Source organism: Mytilus edulis, chromosome 10 (genome assembly GCF_963676685.1).
Source record: "Mytilus edulis chromosome 10, xbMytEdul2.2, whole genome shotgun sequence".
NCBI lineage: Eukaryota > Metazoa > Mollusca > Bivalvia > Mytilida > Mytilidae > Mytilus > Mytilus edulis.
In genome coordinates, this window is record NC_092353.1 from 13,654,917 (window position 1) to 13,678,143 (window position 23,227).

A 23,227-nucleotide genomic window follows, 5' to 3' on the forward strand; every position below is an offset into this window, starting at 1 on the left:
TCTATCTTTTACCTTGTTCACTGTAAGATGTTTTACATACCCATTAACTTATCGTTTACCAGAACATTAAATGGTACTCAGGTTTTGCTACACACACGTTTTAGGATTGTATTGCTCTTTTGTCGGTGCATCGTCTCCACATTCCGTTATGATTTGATTGATTTAATTCTTGTCCTTTGGGTAGGAGAGCACCATTTCAATTTACGAATGCTACGTTGTAGAAAAATGGTCCCTGCTTATTTTTTGATTATGCTACTCTTTTCCCATTTTCATTCAAACGTCTGCATTTTCGATTTCAACATAGCTGAGGACCAGGTTTGCAAGCATCATGACGTGTCCATATACCGTGTATCTGTGTACCTGTGGTCATATCCGAGACATTTGATACCCAGTTTACATCCGGCACCTCGCGGAGGATTCCAAATTTGGCCATATAGGTCTTTCTGCATAAGGTTTCAATATTAAATTGGCGAGATTCACTCAGTTTATGTTTGTGACCTTGTTTATCGATTTTTTTTTAGATTTGAACATTGTCAAACTACTGTTGCTTAAATTTAAGAGGTCGTCAATATACCGTATCTAATGAATCCAGAGAATTGTATGTATGTAATTTTGATATCACTTGTTGGCAAAAGGGGAATAATTCTATGTTATACCATATTTTTTCCATTGACAAACATATCATGATGGTCAAGGATTCCTTGATTCAGAACTAGTTGGTTTATTATTGAGTATAGATATTATATTGTAATAAGGACTATAATAAAATGGAAAGAGTGAGGTTTAAAGTCATTGATAGTGTATCATTAATGTTCATCAATTGGCATGAACTTACTAGAGACATTCTAAAGTTCTCTCGATTTTTAATACACACCATAACTTGCTTAATCATTTGAGAAAATTTATATGAAAAAAAAGATAGCTTCCTTAAATCATTTTGGTGTTCACTCATGTGTGTCAGTTCATGACCAATTTCAAATAAACTATACAAAATCTTAATTAAATGGACCAGGACTGCAGAGGCATGGTCAAAACATTTCCATAGAAATGAGATGTGCTACTGCATATCAAATATGATTGCCTTACCAAAAGTTATATCCTTAAAACTTGTCCAATGACAATGAAAGTATACTAATTTAAAGTTTCACAAATTTAATTTACTAATAATGAAGGAAAAGGTCCTAAAAATAAGCATTGAAATAAGATATGTTAGTGCAAAAGCACCTGTTGATTTCCATAAACTGATTCAGACACAAATTTTATAGATTTGGTAAGACACCAACAAAATCTTCCGTGGATAAAAAGCACTGTTTAGAGTCATGATAGGGGAGACAAGAATCAGTGATTTAAGACTATGTTGAAATGTTTTGAACACTTAAGAGATAAAGATGTTTGTTTGCAAGGTAAATATGAATGTAAATTAATACAATATCTATATTATGATTGATAATGATGATGTCAAGTGTTCCCTATATATGACTAACAACAAAATAACAACATGTTTACATTCAATTTTATTACTTTAAAATTTTTATACCAAAATCTTTATCAACTATTTTTTCCAATAACTGACAGACTTGAGAATTGTCTGACTTCTGTGAATGGTATTATTCCACATCAGCATGACAAGCACAAAATATCCATTCATTATAATTTCCACTGAATAATCTTTCTTATATTGAAATAATAATCATCTGAAGCTGGTTATGCCATCTTTGTTGTAGTCTTATAATGTATTACGTGTTCTGATATTTAATTCAACTAACACTTATTTGTATAGTTTCACTCCTTATAGTTCAACTTTAATGTAAAGTTCCTGGTTTTAACTTTCTAATTGAACCTCTGGTAAAATATTGAATATTTACTACAAAAGTTCAGAAAAATATGGCTTTTTATAATTACAAAGTGAAAGTTACAATGGATGAATACTTGTTGCATATCAATATATTTTCAAATTTGAAAACGAGAGAATTTTGTTATTGCATATTTAATAGAAAATAACTTTATTAACATCCAGTCCTTCCTTCACTATCATAACTATCATTCTCAACATTTTTTCAATCTCAGCACTCCATTTAAAAAAATAAATAATGTTCATAGTACTAAACCAATAAATAATTTATTGTCAACGATGACCAATAAATTACTAGGAATTAAATTATATACAATCAATATGATTTCATATAACTTCTATATACAAATATGACAAAACAAAAAAGTATTGCAATTAAAATGAACATTATTGTGGGGCAAAGGAATAGACAATGACAATATCTCCTCCATCTATTCAAATAGTTAACATAAACATAACCAAAAGATCTGATTATAATAAAGTTTATAGAACTTAATAGAAGCACATAGAAATTTATTAAACAAATTCATGCTATTAATTGGCCCCTTATATTTTGCCTGATGTACAGTAATACATCTGTTAAAAGAATTTAACATTAAATGAAACTGACAATTTTCAAATGATGTACACTACGAAAAAAAAAGGTTTGACTTCAAGATATTCATGGTAAATACTGTCTAAGTGTGCAAAGTACATAAAATACAAAGATGTGGTATTATTGTCAAGGAGACAAACTATCCAACAGAGTCTAAATGCTGTGTTTGTTAGCAACTTTTGGTCACCGTACAGCCTTCAATGAATCAAATCAAATGAAAATACCAAAAGCCTGTGTTAGAACAAAACAAATCACACTCTGACGCATCTTTAAGGTATAATGCCCCTAATATCATGTGATATGTTTCATACAAAGATGTTTTCTTATATTCTTTAGCTTGTTGTGTCATAACTTTAGTAATTTTAACTATCTTTGACTGACACTTATTTTTATTTTAAATAGCTTAATCAAGTAATATGTATTGTAAAGTAATGATCACCTGTTAACAGTGACATGACATAGTTCAAGTCTTAAGATAAAAATTCAGACATTCCTGGTCGAACTCCTTTCAATATAAAATGACAGATCATTTTTTCAAAGTTTGATGTTCAATATAAATTAAATATATGATTATCTTGACACCAAGCATTAAGATCACATAAACAAAAGATTTATTATACAAGGACAATCTTGTAATGTATATATGTATATTGATGGAAGTGAATGTTTGCTTAAAAAATCTAATAAATGATAAATTCCTACATAGAAAAGAATTAAGCAAATGAAGTTGATGGAATAGTCAAAATGAAGCATAATTTTGATAAATAACCACCAGCACACCATTATTCTTAACAATTCATCTGTATTGTATACAAATGTCTGTCAGGTCAGACTATAAATAAACACACATATAAACTGCAATACTATACTCTATACAACAAAGCACCGATATTTATATACACTTTAGAGAACATGTAATACATATTCAAAATAGGATTATGGTGTAACACACTGATATGAATAAAATCTATGTTAATGAATCTATGATTTCAATGTTTCCCTATTCTACCAAAACGTGAGCAGATTACAAAAATTCAACAACTTTTCAATTGCTATAAATATATAGCAAAGTCATGGTTTGTTGTAAACTTCAAAGATAATCTTAACTTAAAGATGAGACAAGAGGTATAAAATGACCTAAGATTTTAAGGTCACTGGTTTGTGACATGTTGGAGGATTGCAAATAAAAAGTGTAGATAAATGAACTGACAAAAATGACCAATATATCTTCCCATTTTTTACTTTGTACTAATATGAAAATTAATAAATGCTTTGCTATAATTAAATCTAAATGACATAAAGATGTCATAAAAAAAATATTGATTCTATAAAAAAAAAAGGTGAAATGATTTTTTTCCTTTAGAATTCCAAATTCTATTTCAACAAATAGAAATTCTATTTCAACAAATAGTTTTTTCCACTTTCAAGTCACATTGAATTTTTCCAGTCTGTTTACTTTCAGCAGAAATACCAATCTTTAGTTAACACCAATCTTTAGTTAACAAACGATCATAATCTGTCTAAATAATTTGCTAGTTTGTATTCTAAGTAAAGTAAAATCTAGTAAAGATGTAAATTCTTTTTGTATGCCTGATGGATTTCTTAATAAGAATCAAAAACTTGTTCAACTTGGCTTTTAAATTATAGCATCATGTGTATACTCAAATAGTATATCAAATTTGTAATAGTTACTAATGATTTTTAAAAATTTCCTCATGAAGATAAAATGGTGTACAATTAATATTAATAATAAATTGGCAGCTATTTTTAAAAAATGCACATTTTCTTTGACTAGAGACGCAAAAGATTTCCTTTATAGACAACAATACATAGTATCTTAACATGATTATTATTAACACATAGGAGGGTACTAATGCCCTTTACTGTCAGGTCTTAAATGGTCATTTTCGGCTACCGTTACCGTCAAATTGGTTAAAATTTTACTGTGATTCATCAAAATATCCTTATTGTGATATGTCAAATGTCTTAAATAATTATCGTTACCGTTATTTTTGGAGAAAAAAAAAGCATGATTCGTCAAATTCAGCTGATTTTTTTAATCGTCTAAATGAAAGTGTACATTTAATCATCATGCACTGAAAATTACCGTTAACATGGCAAGAATTTTTACCATTATACTTCATGAAGGTACCCCCATTACTAGCCTCATATAGTCATTCATTTATGGTACCTCTGAAATAGTCTCATTAAAACTCATGCCTATGTAATTCATATACAAACAAAAAAGGTCACTTATAAAGTCATATAAACACAAACTTTTCATTTTCTATATTTTCCATCTGTGAATATTTAATGTTACTGAAATTTTAAATTTCCCATGGCTTTGTACATTTTAAAAATGCCCTTACATCATAATGCTCTATGGAAACATTTTCCCCAAAACAATGTATATGTTGGTTTATGATTTAGAAAAACCATGTCCAATTAACCAAGTGGCATCATAACTGACTTGAGCCACTTGGATCATCATGATAAGTTCCATGTCCTGTGTAGTTATTGGAATCAATCCGAGTCATCCCCTTCCGTTGAGTAATCTGAATCACTATCGTCATCTTTTTCTGCGTCTTCATCTTCAGATATATCCCATTGTGGATGATCTTCTATAATCTTAGCATCCTTAACATCAAGCTAAAAAAGAAAATAATTATACTATTACCGTATATGTCAGGAATGTGTAATTATCAATGTGAAAATGATTCCACTAAAACCCATGTTATCTAACAGTAGTACATGAAGGTATAAATAGTGTAAACATTGTTAAATTATCATTAAATCCTGTATATGGTATCAGTCAGGTGTAAATATTTATAGAATAATTAATTGAAGAATTCATAATTAAAGAAATATTCACTGAGTCACGGAACAATACATTAATTCTCAAATGTGCATAGCCCATGAGTCATTTATCTGTATTGTTCAGTCACATGTTGAATATTTTTCTATATTTTAATTCTTTGATTTGTTTTTCTATTTATTACATTGACCACAGGCTATTTTATAAAATCAAAATAAGAAATTTTTTAAAATAATATGTTTTTCTACACATTCACAATTTGCTTTAATTGACCATACCTATTATTGTATGCCGTCAAAGGAGGGAAATAACCAAGTTTATTTCACATGTGAAATTGTCAGTTTTTATTTCACTGGAAAATCATGATAAATTCAAAACAATGTAATAATATATGGTAATGATTTTGTGTAGTTTTATTTTACATAAATCATATAAATAATGTGCTACGTAACACTGTATATTTTTTACTGGTGTGACGTTGTAAGTTTTGGACCTTTTGTACTGCAGCTATTAATTACAAATATCCAACTTACCTTAATATTTTGTGCCTGGTCAAAATCAAAGAAGGAATCAGATTTCAGGTTGACAGTATATGTATAAGCACCTGGTTTACCTGGGGCTAAAAATTTCAAGGTAATCTGAAAAAGTTGAAAAAATAAATAAAAAATAAGAAATGAAGTTCAAATTGCTGAAAATAGTAATGGACAACAGAGTGAAAATATATGAATTGGTGAGAGTAACAGATGATAAGTATAAATATACTGTTAATCGCAATAATTGGAGCTCACATTTTCATTTATTTTATATGAATTAAACAGGACTTTCTTAATATCACAATCTAAATTAACAAAATCGCATAATAAATGCAATAATTTCTGAATTTACAGTAGACAAGAGTGTAAGCCAATTGATAACATCTTCAATCTCGTTTGGTGGCTTAGTAATATCAACACATGCAGTTTTATGTTGGATTGTTTCCCCTTTCATTCAAGTTTCAAAATGATCAAGATAATAATAATTACCTCTTCCTTTTCTTTCAGTGTTAATATCTGTACAGGTGCTGTAATTAACATATGTTGTTTCTTATCAGAAACATATAACCACCATCCTTCTTGTTTAGCCTAGAAATAAACCAAATATTACATATTATATAGACAAAAGATGTAAACAATATACACATTGCTATAATCAAACTAAGTAGGATTTTTTTGCTTGAAAAAAGATAGATTTTTTTTTTAAATCTTAAGAACTATCACTTATTCTGCCTACATCTTAGTTTGTGTGACCTTACCTCTGGGAAATATGGACAATGTACAGCAGGACTTTCCTTTGCTTTAGTTTCTATTGAGAATTCTTTTTTTGCTTCTTCTTGATATATTTTCCATTGTTCTTCATCATCTAAGGCGTGTTCATCATCTTTATCTTTGTCTTTTTTCGTTTCAAATCCTGACCCAGAGGATCGTCTTTTTGACAGAGCTGAACTACTTGCAGAGTTCTCTGCCTCAGAATCATGTTCCTCTTGTTCAGATTCTACTTCAGATTCATCATTATCGGGATTTGTAGCTACAACTGCCTGTAAATGGATAGGATAACATATTTTTCATGTTGTTATAAATGTAGACTTACATTAAGATACAAAACAATTCTAAAAGACACAAATACCATTTAATTTTCAGTGACCATTTTAAAATTTATCAAAATATTACAAAGTGAAGGAATTCCCGAAAGAAGGGCGTTTTGATAATTTTATGTCAATAATATGCATATTGCATTTTTTAAATCAAATACTGTGGACTTATAATTTGTAATTCATAGGATTGTCATTTTCATACATTTTTTGGGTCGAGAATAGCCAGGAGTTCAAATGATCAACAAATTCATTTTTTTTGTATAGGCTTGTATGCATACTCTGGTCAAACAAAAAAAAACAAAATAATATCCATCAAAATTCAATTTTTTCTCATCCACAAAAAAATTGATATCCCAGAAATAAATGAATCTACAATAATCTTGCCATTCAAAAACACATAAATGACACATTTTTCCAACCATCATAATTCCTGGATATTCTTCACCCTTTCAATAAATACATTTATTCTTGTGTGTGAATATCTTTATATTCTTGTCTGTTAATTCTTCACAAAATTATATCTTATAAAATTTCTTCTTACCTTTCCTTCGTCGTCAGTATCCCCTTTTTCCTCCTTCTCCTCAGATTTTTCTTCTGTTTTGTCACTTGCAGCACCAGCGGCAGATGTTGATGCTGCTTTCCAGTTAAATGCTTGTTTTGCTTTCTTTTTTGGTTTTGCTGCCTTTTTCTTTCCTTTCTTTGGTTTTTCCCAAGCTTTCTGTACTACTTTCTTTTGTGTATTGTCATCATTCTGTGTGCGAAAATGAAAATTGCAAACATTACAGAAAAATCTGTTCTAAACTCCTCTCTTCGTCAAATTGACAAAGTTTGTATTTTTCATCTTTGATTATATTTTCTTATAACAGTATTTGTGGACAGAAAAAAAGTGGCACAAGCTAGATTTTAAATTTTGAAAATTGTAGTTAAAAATATTCGTGAAACACTATTATGGTTTACAAGTATAATGACATACATTAGCCTCAGTTTCTTCTGTTTCTTCTATATTCTCTATTTCTGGAGCATTGTCTTCTTGTTCTTGTTCAAACAGAACCTCTAAATCTTGTCTAGTAAGAGTGACAGTGACCGTCACTATAGAACCAGCTGTAATCGTGGAATCTTCATCATCCAAAACTGAAAAGAAGACGGTTACTTAAATAATGCCATAAAAATGTGAGCATAGACAGGTAAAGATTGCTTTATTTTGCACTGTGAACTGCATGGCATTAAGAAACGGAACAATATTAAGACTTCCTTTCTAAATAGTTGACTGATTTATTTTTAGTGCTTAAAGGGAAACCAGTGGCCGAGTGGTCTTAGTAATCGACCTATTATATCACTAGACAGACAACACTGACGTTGCGAGTTTTCAAATCCCACAAATGGTAGATGTACTTGACTCCAATCTTTAATATAATTGACTAGAATTGTCAGTATGTGTACCTATGGTTGTGGTTTTCCAGGGACTTGGGCTTCTACACCAATATACACTGACTGCCACGACATAGCATAAAACTTAACATTTAATATTTTAGCTCAATAAAAAAACCAATGTAAATAAGACCTACCTTCAGACCTTATAGTCATGATAATGTGTGGCATGGTGGCACAAACACTCATTACATGTAAATAAGACCTACCTTCAGACCTTATAGTCATGATAATGTGTGGTATGGTGGCACAAACACTCATCACATGTAAATAAGACCTACCTTCAGACCTTATAGTCATGACAATATATGGCATGGTGGCACAAACACTCATCACATCACGGTACTCATCAGGTGACAACTGTCTACACAAAGATTTCCTTTCACTGTCCTTCATTCCTATAAAATCTTTAATTCGTGTGATGTGTCTCTGCAAAGAAAAAAACACTCCATATGATATAACTTTTATGTTCATTGTAAAATAAAATAATTATAAAATAACTAACCGAAGAATTCAATTAAAGAAAATTATTCAACGAGTGACCCAACAACACATTTATAAACGAATGTGCACAGCACATAATTTAATTATCAGCGTTTTTCTGTCACGAGTTGAATATTTTTCTAATTGGCAAATGTTTAATATGAAATTAATATAGAAAATGCAAGGAGCTATATTTTTTTCTATGCATTCCTAATTTGTTTTCATCTGACGTATTGGCAACATCTATTGTTGTATAATGTCAGAAGAGTGATATAACCACGTTTATTTCACGTCAAATTATCTGTTTTTATTTCCCTGGGAAATCAATGTAATAACGAATTATATTTATACAAACACCTGTGTGATGCTTATTTTGTGAAAATTTCCAACAAAACTACTATAGTTTATAGTATAATGTATTTACTTTAAAGTTTTATTTTCAAACATGTAAACTCTAATTTTTTATACAATAAATTGCAGTCAGATGAGAAGTACCAAAACCTGTTTCTATCAGGCATGACAAAATAAGTGAAGTTGTAGCAACAGACAAGGCATTTCAAGTTTATATAACATGTAAAAGTTTTGTTATTTAGATTTCATTTCATTTTGATACTATATATAGAGCACAATCAGGAACTAGAACTATGACTAAATCAAATGGGCTATTCTTTTATTGAAAGTCATATGGTGTCCTACACTTGCTTAGATTCACTTCATTTGAATTCCAGTAGATATTAGTCCCATTAGCTATCATACAACATCACTTTATTTTTTAATATGCACTAGACTGTTGGTGTTCCTATTTGAATGGTTTTACACTAGATATTTTTGGGCCCTTTATAGTTTTCTGTTCAATGTGAGCCGAGGATCCTTGTTAAAGGCTGTCCTTTGACCTATAATGGTTTACTTTTTATACATTGTAACTTGGACGGAGTGTTGTCTCATTGCCACTCATTACGCATCTTCTTATTTAATTGTAATCCTATTTCAAAACCTATATATCTTACCTTTTTGGTACTGAAATGTTTTAACATTTCTGGTTTGATGTGTGGTAGCTGTAACAGTGGACTAGATTTCTGGTCCAGGCCCTGTATAATCATCTGTGATACCTTCATACAATTCTCAACGGTCTCTAGTCTTGGCATATATTGTACAGCTAAAATTAGAAAATAATAAATAAATCAAAACTTATTTTTGAGATAATTTAAGACAGAGTTCTACAGAAATATATGTATCTTTATCCTCAGTGACATCTGAACAGTAATGTCAACCAAGGTTATATATAGACACATAATTTAAATAGGAATAAAATAAGAGTGGTTTTAAATTTTTGTGTTTTTAGGTTGCTGTCTTATTGATGTATACCCCACAAATTCTTTTATTTTTTAAACAATATTTCATCATGTTTTTCTGGTGTCTAGGATAAAATATCTATGCATGAAATAAAGACTTTCAAAAGATGATCAATAAAGTTCTATTTCTTATTCTTTTTAACATTGTCTCATATATTCAATCTTGTTGTTTTTATCTTTTCTGCTTTAAAGTTCGTAACAAATAAATAAATGTTGATGTGTTACTTCCAAACAGTCAAAATAACCTGAACTTATAAGTTATCATTTATAGGTATTTTTTCTAATACCTTAATTCAAAGAAAGAGTTTCTACACCATAAAATTGTTTTAGTACACTGCAAACAATGATCTTTTTAAAAGAATGTGTGAATTTATGATGGTTATTTAATGATTTAAAATGACACTGTGCTATAACCAAGACCAAAAAATAATGTAACCTTAACTAACTTGAGTCCTTACATATCATTAGTGCTACTGTGTATAAAGTTAACTGCAAATGAGATGATAAAATGAAATAATTCCAAGTTAAAACACAATAGTAAGCCAATAACATTAGCATGATCTCAAACATGTGCAAATCTATAACTTTGATATGACTAAGCTTATTTCAAATGTTAAAATGGATATACATTCTTACGAAACACTTTTTCTTTTGAGAGTGCTGCAGTATAACAATTATATTTTGTTAAATACAAATGAAACAATTACTAACTTACTGGTTATTCTGAAAAAGATTTTATATTATAATAATTGAAAAGAAGTAGGGTAAATATATAAAATATTCTTTGTAATCTGAATGCTTTAACCAGGCTTGTTACAGACAAAGATGGGTTGACAGAAAAGAATAGCATCTGTATGTATTGTATTGTCTTAAGCAAAGAGATTCTCTTTACATACCATTCCTAGCAGCTCCTGAAACTAACTGTGCTACAATGGTCACCATCTCATTGACCAGAAATGGAGTCTTCTTCAGGACGTACATCTTATCTAAATATAAATAATGATTTATATGACAGTTTTTCAATAAAAAAAAATATATCTAGTTAACAGTTAACAAGTAAACCATGTTAGCAGGAAGTGAGATAAAATAACAGCGGCAAGTTGACTTTTTACACATTGTGACTTGGATGGAGAATTATCTCATACTACATCATGTACATCTACTTTCTATTTATTGTATGTCAGTGTAATCACAGGATTGCACTTTACATTGGAATGTGTTAAAACATACAAATTTCTTTTTGGGTCATTTGTACAATGAAACTGTTTGATTTAAAGATTTTTTTACATATTAAGTTTTGCATTATTCTTCTACCTGTGAAAAAAACAAATTGCTCTCAAAAATAAGTTGGTTTATGGTATATGATATATGAAGAGGTTTAAAATCATCGGAGGTTTTATCACGTTGAAAGGTCTAAATTCAAATGAACAAAATTATATTTCTGTATTGATGGTATTACCATAAGGGTGATTGGAGAGTATAAACATAGTTCTCATGTCCAACATTGAGGCATCTGTCTGAATGTTCAGGAAGTGGTTGTGTGTAAATAGGCAGCCATGATAATTTGTCTGATACATCTGACCAAAGTTTTAACATGTAAAAAATCCTTAAAACAACTTTTAATTACTAATCTGTATGACACCTGTTAAAATGCAAATTTTCTCAACCTAAGCAAAAATCCAGAGGCAGTCAATATTTCCTGCTCTTCATCTAGTTTGACACAAATTGCAGAAAATAACTTAAAAATATTCTCTTTCTGAATATGCCTGACATTATTTACAGCCAATCAATGATCACAAATATTTACCTATTTCTAGTGTATTTTGTGATAACTCTAATCTGTTAAAGTGTGCATGAAGTAAAGCCCTGGCTTTTACACTGTATGGGTAACATAAGGGCTTCTCTTTGTGTTTCTCTTCCAAATTGGGTAACATTTTTATCAGCTGTAAAAATATTATATACATTATAAGTTCTCATAGAATAAAATTGATATTTTTCTTCAAATATTTTATAATCTTGATACTGTTTCTATATTTCATGTTTTTTAGTCCTTTTTGTATTTATTTTTTAAATATTTTTGAACGATGTACTGTATATCACCACTACAAAAATTCTTAATTGCAGTTGCCCATTTCTCCAATTTTTTTTGGAAAATTCAATACAGAAAACATTTAATTTTCATATACACTGTGTTAAAAAAATTTGGTCAAACTTTATGTCATCAATTTAATTTTTGTTCAATGTGACAGATCTGAAGTACTGTAAAATTACTTCTATTTCTTATTTTTATTTTCAATGATTGTGAAATATGTTTGGATTATGAGTTATTGAATTACTGATTATTTCAATAAATTTCACCAAAAAGAATGATGTATCAAAATGTATGAAATAAATCTCTTTTGCATTGATAAAACAACCAATTAGTTTCTCAAGTAACAATACATTCAGAGAGATGATGATTTGTATATCTCACCTGTGGCACTTCTTCATTGTCACTAGGTCTCTCAACTATCTCTTGGTTGTGAAATTTGTCAAACTCAAATGATCCAGCTAAAACCATTACAACTTCTGCAAAACATTTAATCAAATATATAGGAATTTCTATAACAAAAACAAATCTATTTACTTTTCAATGACAATCAGGTATATTAACAATAAGAACTTTGCTCTTTCCATCTTGTAATATTTTTTGCGTTGACTTTTCTGTCAAACTAATCTATATATCTATAAATCTCTGTATCCCTTTTATTTTGTACTTTAACACCATGCATGGTATGTAGGCCAGACTAAACTCAGGATTATGTTGTAAGAAATAGTTTCATAACATCCAACTCCTTAATAGATCACTTAAGAACATCACATTATGTAATATAAGTATAAATGTGTAATGCAATGCAAAAGAACCACCTAATTCACAAAATACCACGTAAGCAAAAATTTGATACTGGATTAATTGCTGTAAAACTCTTCCTTAATTATACTGTTAAACTGTACAAAGGGAGATAACTCTAAAATAATTTAGAATCTTCAGGTTTTACATCTTATTGTATTAAGTTTAAACCTGTTGTATTCATAATGGCTGATACTTACTCTTTAACATCATGTTAGGAATTTTCTGGAAGAAGTAGTAATATAATCGTGTTGTGTCAAGTAGGACCTGATCTTTACTAAACTTAATAGATCTGTACCACCATGCTCCCTGAGAAAAGAATTATCACTTTATCAAGAAAACTATGCAGGTACTGCCAACCATAATTGAAGAACACATTAATACATTTTTGTTCTTTTTTTCATATTATGAGCAAATAACCAAACCACAATTTTAATTTTCTTCAAAAGTACATTTTCTTATGCAATGAAAAGCTGCCTCTGAAAAATTATAGCTATTCACAATTTAATTCTGATCTCCCTTGGCATTCATTATCGAAACAGCTGTTAGGCCATTTTATCAAAAGGAAGTTGAATTAATAAAGGTTTATTTATTCACAACATTCCACTATTGTTGAAATGCTAATGAAGTCTGGAAATATTGTTATTATAATCCTTAGTTTCATATACTGTTTCATTTTCAAGAAAAGGGTCATGAAGGAAGGGCAGTTTTTTTTTTTATCTCTATAGAAATATACAAGAGAAATAAGTAAAACTGCATCTTTAAGTAATCTTACCACAACAACTGGTAGAAGTACCATGAACAGTAATCCATACACTGCCAGTACCTGAAAAATATGATAATTATTGTCAAATGATATTACATGAAATAGCAAATTCTTTCATACTTGAATAAAAAGGTCATAGGAATTCAATTTAAAACTCTGGTCCTCATCTGGATTTTTACTCATAAAAAGTTTAATTACTGACTGAAAAGTAAAACAATTATTTTTACTGAAAATTCTAGTAATAATCTGTTTAAAAAATTAAATTTAGAAATTATCTTGACTTAATCAGATGTAAAAGAAGTAGGAGTTTAACGTTACTTAAAATTTCTCTATTCTCTTTTCATGCGGTATCATTGTTTCATTTGATTCTGTAAATTTTACATATTCTTTTTAAAAGTGCTACTTTTGAATATAGACACTTCCAGGAAATAGGGTACATATTTGGTTATCTAACTTACCCATATTGAATTCTCCTTTTCTATAATCCATTTTGGTAAAGCAATGCCAAACTTTGTAACTGAAAATGTGAAAAAAAGATAAACAATCATTAGCTAGAGTTATGAAGATCAAATCTGAAATAAATCTTTTCAATTTGGAGAATTCTATATGTTTTATCATACAAGAAATCTAATCAGTAAATGAACTGAAAAAAACATACCACCACTTATAATGCATTATTCAAACAAATTATGTATAAGAAGTCTGTTATATATTGTTTCTTGTTAAAGACACTACAATGTTAATGTCTTCCTTATTGAAGGCTATATGTTGACTTGAAGGTGTTTCATATGTTCTTTTCTATTTTAGATATTTTTATTACTCTTGCTAAGTCACAACTTCTTCAAAATAGGTAATCTAAACATAGCAATCCTTATGCATTATGGTTCCTGATTTTCTGTATTACAACATGATAGAACTTAACATTGATTTATCAGTAGTTATATACTAACCTCCTGGTCCATCAGGGTTTCCATATTCCTCCCAATTCTTCATTGTTTCCTCATCTGTAAGACTGTTAAAAACAGAAAAAGTAAAATACCATAACAAAAATTTCCAAGTGATTTAGATTTATTTTCATTGAACAAATACTAAATTGCATTGGTAAAGAGTTGTCTACCCTTTTTACCAGCTCATTTTTATCACATTTAAATTGGCTATCAACAATCTAAGCAGTTTGTGTACCTTTTCTCTTTTTTTTCATTCGTGCAAGACCCTCATGGGTAGCTATCTATAGACAAGGTCATTAAAAATAACCTTGTCGTCTTTTAAGATTTTGAATACCTCATTTTTTTTTATGGTAGTTTAGTTTTATGAAAAATGGTTAGGGTTGATGCTGAATATAAGGTACATGTGCAATGGGAGTACCTTCACCTTTCCGTTTTATAAGGCATTTTAAGGTTTTAATAATATGCTTTGAACTTACGCAGCATAGGCCTTGGCTATTTTCATAAACTTCTTATGGTCTCCGGTTTCCTTGTCAGGATGGAAAATTAAACTAAGCTTTCTGTAGGCTTTCTTAATTTCTTTCTGACTTGCTCCCTACAATGAAAAAATATGTCACATGTAAAGTTGTGTGGTGAACATCCTATCAATTTATCTATTCAAGTTCTATGACATGTGTGAATAAGAATAAACTTGTATACATTTTATTTGTAGTATCAAATATATCTTTACTATCATCATGTATTTGCAGTACTTCAAAATTTGCTTTCTAATACGGAAAAAATCTTAAGTCCAGGTTTTTGTTTGAATATTCAGAAAACCCATGCAAGTCAATTTATAATGAGAAAAGCTGTAAATTAGTGATTTTTTGTGTGTGTAAATGATTCAAACTTTGCAACAGCATCGATAGCTTGTCACATTCCTTTTTGTAACTTTTCAAAAGTGTTCTTGTAACTGTCTCTTAAATGACATAACAAGATTTTAAAACTATTCATTTCTCATACAAATGCATTTTCCCAGTGATTAAACAGAACAACTAGTTATATCTTTCTCTTTTTTCGTTATTTTCAATCTTCTCCTAAACAATATTTGTCTTTTTTAAAGTAAGCTGTTATCAGGTACACTATTTGTTTAACATGTAAATTCTACAATATAAAACTCTTGAAAAACAAACATCAGGAAAAGATCTGAATATACTGTAAATATGACAACAAAACGTACCCTATCAACATCTAGTTCCATATAGGGATCATATTCTACATATTCCATCTGTATCTTTGATACTTTGTAAGCCAATAACAGAAATATTATCCATCCTATCACCAATGCTATTTTCCTGTAAATGTAATAAAAATATTCTACAAAATTGACAATTTAAATTGACAATTTTCACAAATATGATAAAATATCAAAGCTTTATATATTAATATAAATTGTAAACATGATATATGACATCATTCTAGGTAAATTGATAGATTGATTGGCATTGCTTAATGCCATTTTCAACACATTTGGCTACATCTTGATGGTAAGTTCTACTGGTATATAGAGAAAGCTTAATTACCCAGAGAGAAACATACACCCTTATTAGGGAACCAGGCAATCAGATTAGGCATGTTAGGTTCAAAAGCATCTTGCCATCAGGTGGGTTGGAAATCCTAACAAAAATTATCATTTAGCAGCTGATGAGCGACTGTCAAATTTAATGCCAACAAAAAAGTGATGATAATACATGTAATAACAATGAACATTTAGAAAACTTTTGTTTTCAAAATTGTTTTAATATAACTGTTTTTCCCATGTATTGACAAAATAAAAATATCTGAAAAAGTGTTTTTGTGTTGTGTATAAACTTACACTCCCTTTTCTGTAGTATGTTTCCATTTTCCTTGTACATTTAATCTTTGTCTTTTTAATTGACATGGTTCACAGTTACACTCTCTCTTTTTCAAGTCAGGACCAGCTTAAAAAGAAAAAAAACAGAAAAATATTATACATGTGTCAATAAATCATTTCAAAAGGCTTATTTGATAATTATATTTTGACACAAATTTCGATAGCAAAAAAAATATGAAAAAAATATGTAAGAGTCCTTTCAAACATTCTTTGAATATTGGGCTTTCTGCATTACCAAGATAAGCTTTAAAATCGATACTTTTTTTTTTAATTTTTAAAATTAAATCAATATTCTTTTTGTTTTTAAGTTGTACTGTAACAATATAGTATATAAAATATGATGATCAATAAATATTTTGGATAAGATATATCCTTCTTCAGCTTCTCCAGTATCAACTGTATGACAAAAATCAATGTGATCAAAGCAAAAGTCAATAATCCTAAAAAAAAATAAAATGTCATACATATTGAATATAAACAAAAATGATTTAAAGATGGAACACAGAAACTTATCTTTTCAATCTTAAAATATAGATTTCAATAGCCTCACAAATAATAAAATGTTTGGGTGATAGCTAAAATCTTAAAAAGGAATAACAATTCTACATGTTCTACAGTGGAACTTAGAAAGACGAAATTATTAACAGCCACTTACAAGACCTGCACCAAGTATTTTATTTGCGAATTACCTTTTCAAACTATCCCCATTCAAAGCCTATTGTTTTATTTTCCTGAAACACAACTTTCCCCTGATTTTTTAAAACATATGATAAACTCATGTTATGGTCAGCTGGTAGAAACTTGTCTGAATGAATTAGGAGATAATCATTGAAGTCTCAGGACAGACATACTGGGTGGAAGTCATAATTACAAACAAAGATGGCCTGATTCAAATGTTAATAAAATAGCTGTTCTGACTCACAAATATACACTTTACAAGATACATGTACTGTGGTTTTGTTAGTTACAATACAAATAATGATGTAAGTAATCCAAAGGGTATATTGATGTTTAAAGAGGTAGATCATGTTTATAACCCAAAGCTTATTTTAAGACAACATAGCATTGCAATGTTTTACTTGTACATGATGTATAAAGTCAGATATTCCCAGAATTTGATTTTTTTTCAAAACATACATCTCATGATCAAATACCCTTTTACCACATGTGTTATTCAATTTAACCTTAGTTTTTCTGCACATATAATCATAAATGCATAGGAAAAAGTCAACGGTCTTGTGAGGAGCAGTTACATTGTGAATTGGTAATCATACCACATCTTCTTATTTAAAGTCCTTTTTCAAAAGCAAGGACAGTGACAGTTAATATATATCCAGCATCTGGACATCCGTAGAGATGTATTGGCCCATCTTTTTTATTTCAAAATACCATTTCAAATAGATGCCACAGGCAAAATATCAGTGGAGATAAATTCATTTTAAATAAAAAATCCTCTGTGTTATGTCAATACGTCATACATCACAGGAGCAAGGTTGAGTTTTAATGTTTCAATACTTAAAGAAAAGAAATTAATAATTCTATTATTATGCTGGTATCTGCATTTTCCACTTATTGAAAGCAATAATATTTTTTATTAAAGAGTTTCCAGGAATTTCCATGAAATTGACACAGATCTAATTCAAAGACTAATCAAATCATCGTAGTGATCATAAATAAAAGATGTACTTGTATAAACATGACACATGTACATGAACTTTCAATTAAAAACAAAGAAGAAAAAAGTGACATGATGTAACTGAATCATTGCAAATACTGCACATGGTTAATATCAGAGACAAATAAATAACAGGATAAAATACAAAAACAAAATAGAGTTCCATTGTAGACAAATCATGAAAATAATTCTAAAAATGGCATATGGAAATTTTAAAAATAATTGCAGTACATGTTTCATTACATATTGATCAATATCTGATAGCCAGATAGCAGGTGCAAAGTATATCATTTAGTATAGGATGAACATGTGGTAAAAGACATTTAATCAATTCACTGGAATTCTAACTCTACTTCCTGGAATAGATATAATCTACATGTATATAAGCATGACCTTCAGGCATTACCTGTTGACAAACTCTATTTTTAGTAACAATCTTTATCCCATCATCTGATATGAAAATCTTTGTATTTACATTTCCTTGTAATTGTGTTTTTGATTTACTTTATACTACTTAAATATTGATAGGATGTTGTCATACTCAAAATATATATATTTTCATATTTGTTTTATTGTTTATTTAACAGGTCTTGATTTTAATATAATGCAATTGTTTCAAAGTAGAATAGAATCTTTTTTTATTTTCGGGTATATCATGGTATATCATCATTGTATACATATAAATCATATGAAATTCCAAATTTACTTCAAATTGATCTAGTTAATAGCTGCTATAGGTTTTTTTCCTTCAATATTTGAAGAATTTAGATCTTGAAAAAGAAAAAAAATCTATTTGAAAAGCCTATAATAAAATGCCTCTTTTAATGCAAAGATACACATCAAATCAATCTACATTTGGACAATGTCAAACTCAATTTATATTTCAATCTTATTACATGTAGATGCAAAAATTTCAACATCCATCTAAAAAAACAACTATAAAAAGCTCAGGCTTTTATGGTAGAGGACTGGAAAAAAGAATAATCTTAATTCCACCAAATACAAAATTTAATTTCCAAAAAATGTGTAAAATCACAGCCTTTCAAGAAATGTATATGTACAATGATTTATATAGCTTGTTTAAATATTCCAGTTACACAATTTCAAAATTCAACCTTTTTCAACAAAAAGGAGAACATTAACAAATCCCCTGGTGCCAGGACCTAGTTGTTCATCTAGTTGTTAAATATACAAATGTAACCTCAAAGTGTTTAAATCCATAAACTGGGGTTTACAAATGTACATAACCAAGGTTTGAAATTCTGTTGTTCAACTTCTTTTACCCTTCATAACATAAACTGTTAAAACAATGGTAAAATTTTCAGTAAATGGGGATACAGAATGAGATTATGCCCCCACTTGCATATAATGTTAAAAAAAGACATAACATAATTCAAAAATTCAAAAAGCGACTCTACCATGTCTACCCAAATATGTACTTGATCTGAGTTCTGTGCACAGGCACTCGTCTCAGAACATTTTTTTCCCCCTATATATCTTTACATAACACAAGGTACTTAGCTCACGATTTAGAAAAAATGTCAGGTGATGACGAAATTACGTTGTATGCCGATTTCTCTGCTGTGAACCCCACTAAAACTTGTTATGTCGGAAATCTAAATTGATTTATCTTCACAATGGTGTATAACACTCCTACTTTTGTTGTCGTAATCATCCATAGCAATCCTACCCAAGTACATTTTTGTATGTCAATCATAATTATTTCATCTATATATATATACCACATTTTTATGACATTACAAGTTTTAGTGGGGTTGACAGCCGAGAAATCACAAGTGTAACGGATTTTCGTCATCACCTGACATTTTTTTAAATCGCGAGTAAAGTACCTTGTGTTATATAAAGGTATATAGGAAATTTATTTTTCTGAGACGAGTGCCTGTGGTTCTGTGGTAATACAGTAAGTTAAGCATAGTTTAAAAGTTTCATTACATTTGTTAGAAGCAAACTACAGTCATGACAGTACACAAAATGTAAGGGGAGGGAAAAGAAAGTTTTAGTAACTTTTCCATTTGCAAAGGGGCATAACTCAAAGAATGGTAAAAGCGACACCACAAAAATTCAAATGTGATCTGTGTTTTGTGGAAATAAGCATTGTTTTTTGTTCATTTTTTTTTATATAAATAAGGCTGTTAGTTTTCTCGTTTGAATTGTTTTACATTGTCTTATCAGGGCCTTTTATAGCTGACTATTCGGTATGGGCTTTGCTTATTGTTGAAGGCCATACAGTGACCTATAGTTGTTAATGTCTGTGTCATTTTGGTCTCTTGTGGACAGTTGTCTCATTGGCAATCATACCACATCTTCTTTTTTATATTGTGTACAAGTTTCATTACATTTGTTGATGCAAAATAAAGTATGTACAGATGGACAAGGGTAAAACTTTATGCCCCCTCCACTATAGAGGCTCCACTATTGTTGGGGCATAATGAGAGTTATCAACACTTTTTGTCCATACCTAGACAAACTGATTGGTCAACCTACATGCAGAAAGATTGTGACTCTCCTTTAATTATGATTTTCCTTTCAATAAAAAATATGCCTTTCAGTGACTGTGTCTAAGTGTTTAAGTCAATTTAAGTACAACCACCAAGGATGTCGCATAGAGCAGCTTTTGTTTGAACAACAGTGTTGATCATAGAACTCTTGGAATAAGTTGGAATTGTATTTCTTAAAAGATGATCTACATAATCTTACTTTAGAATGTTTAATTTTGCTACCTGCATCAATTTGTTTTAAAGAATAAGATTTGCAACACCTTCTCCTTAGTATAATAGTCATGATAGTAAGGGTTAAAAACATGAACAAGTAGACATGGTAGAAGTTCAAAATAAATATTTAGAATATAAACCCTCCTATATACTGGACAAGAAACCCTGAGTTTGATTTTTATTATCTTGAATATGCTCAATCACCATGTAACATTCTGGCTAAATTTCTGCAGGTAGACATGTCACTCTACCCAGACACATTATTCTGATTGCCAGCTGACCAAGTCTTTAGTTTGAACTGGTTGGCAAGTCAAACTAAAGACATAATTTCTGTAATTTATGGAAGATTGCTTCCCGTCTGTTGCTTCCACCGAGGACGAGGTGGTTATCCGGATAATAGTATATTACAAGAATTTATCATATTATTACATATGATAGTAAAAAGCAATTTATCATACACTTGTAATGGTTATCTTTACATAAGATGTGAATTAGGTACATACACAATGTCAACAACTTACCATCTGTTTTGGTTCTTGGCCAAAAATAGTATGTTGCTGGAATAATGACAAGGCCCCAGAATGACAATAGAAAGTAGAAGAACGTCCCTCCTTCCTCGTCATATTCAAATTCCATAGCCATGGTTTACAGTAAATTAAAATGCAATAAATGCAGATTCCAAAAACACGTCAGCAATCTGCATTAGAGAACACCTGGTACCTAAGAAGTAAACACGGAACCAGACTACAAAGCTTCCGGGTATGTGATCATTTCGTCCTCTATTTATCTCGTACCAAGGTCGCATGCAGCCTCGCAGTAATGACAGATTTTCCCGTATACTGATTGTTTTTTACAAGTATTCCCTGGATTTTTTCTCATTGTAGGCATTAAAATAAACTATGCAGTTGGTCAATTTTCACATAATAAACTTTGCGGCAAAATACACGTGCTTGTTTCTAACGCTAGAATTGGCCTCTTTATAGGAATTGGAAAAAAGGGATACTGAATTATTCATATATTAAACATTGAAGATATGACTAATCAATAATATATTAATATATGAGCCCAATAAAAAATAGTAAGTACGATTCTAGATCGTAATGGATTTTTTTCCCCAACTTCGAAACCCTCTAGACTTCCCATTCGGCAATATTTTTTTTAAACAGTTTTGGCTTTACAACAGTTAATGACAGAGGCAGTCACAACAAGTTAACTCTGGCGTAAATTAACATGGTCAAGGATTTGTATATGTAGTCTTACTATACAAATCCTTGACATGATCATTTTCTAAATACCAGTTTTCAAGTTAACATTCATTTCAGAAAATTGCAAGGAACACCACAACTATATATAATTTCCTTCAGTTCAGTTTTTGTACAGGGTTTATTCTTCTCTATATATTTTAGCATAATCTGTTATCATTTAAGTTTTGAACCATCTAAAATTTGATTCAGAATTTAATGTCTGCAGGGCCGTAAATTGCCTTCCCTATAAGGGGAGGCAGTTGAGGTTCGTCGAGCGGAGCGAGGCGAAAACGTTTGTGGACCTTTTTAATTATCAAATTCAAATTATTATAGCGTAAAAAAAATTCGGTTAGGCTTTGTCAAATGCTAAAGGGATTTTTCTGTGCCTGGTCGAATCTCATCTCTTTAGCACTTATATGCATTCAATATTGCAACATTGCGACTTCTTTGTAGATGTATGTGTTGCATAGAGAGACTACATAAACTGCTTTCCGTCATTGTTCACCTGTTCCATGTTTTAATTGCATGACATTGCGTTTGAATGCTTGCCCTATCGAATATTTTTACCCAACCTCCTTAATAGGCGTAAGAGTAACAACAAGTACTATTAAAATAAAGCATGATTTTAACCATTTGTTTGTTTTTTTTCAGTGTTTTTTTCTTAATTTTTTTGTCTTTAAACCTTATTTATCGAAATAAATTCAGTCGGGAAATTGGCCCGACTCGAACAAGATTTAATAATAAGTTTATTTCATAATGAAGTAGCTAAATCAGAGTACTAACATTATTGTGCATTTCCAAGTAACCACCAAGTACAGTCCAGGATCAATCCTCCTAGTACAAATCTGGATATCTCAATTTCTACTGAAGTTGATATCGAAATTCTTATGTGGACTACATGGATATCGATCTTGGTTTCTTTGTAAT

General features: G+C 29.9%; 2 protein-coding genes across 2 annotated transcripts in view; both read right to left on the reverse strand.

Annotated features, from left to right (window-relative positions):
- The window catches only part of LOC139493479 (importin subunit alpha-1-like), a 343,903-nt gene that overhangs the window by 303,012 nt on the left and 17,664 nt on the right, over nt 1-23,227 (reverse strand). The window lies entirely within an intron of this gene.
- Nucleotides 1,502-21,799, reverse strand: LOC139493478 (translocation protein SEC63 homolog). Its single transcript, XM_071281885.1, has 20 exons — nt 21,578-21,799; nt 16,611-16,716; nt 15,975-16,089; nt 15,235-15,350; nt 14,762-14,823; nt 14,270-14,328; nt 13,821-13,871; nt 13,246-13,354; nt 12,629-12,723; nt 11,963-12,098; nt 11,052-11,141; nt 9,811-9,959; nt 8,602-8,749; nt 7,866-8,023; nt 7,434-7,643; nt 6,554-6,835; nt 6,285-6,383; nt 5,796-5,900; nt 4,609-5,096; nt 1,502-4,317 (listed from the first exon to the last, which is right to left on the reverse strand). Exons 1-19 carry the CDS (start codon nt 21,696-21,698, stop codon nt 4,971-4,973), a joined length of 2,337 nt encoding a protein of 778 aa, XP_071137986.1. The 5' UTR covers nt 21,699-21,799; the 3' UTR covers nt 1,502-4,317; nt 4,609-4,970.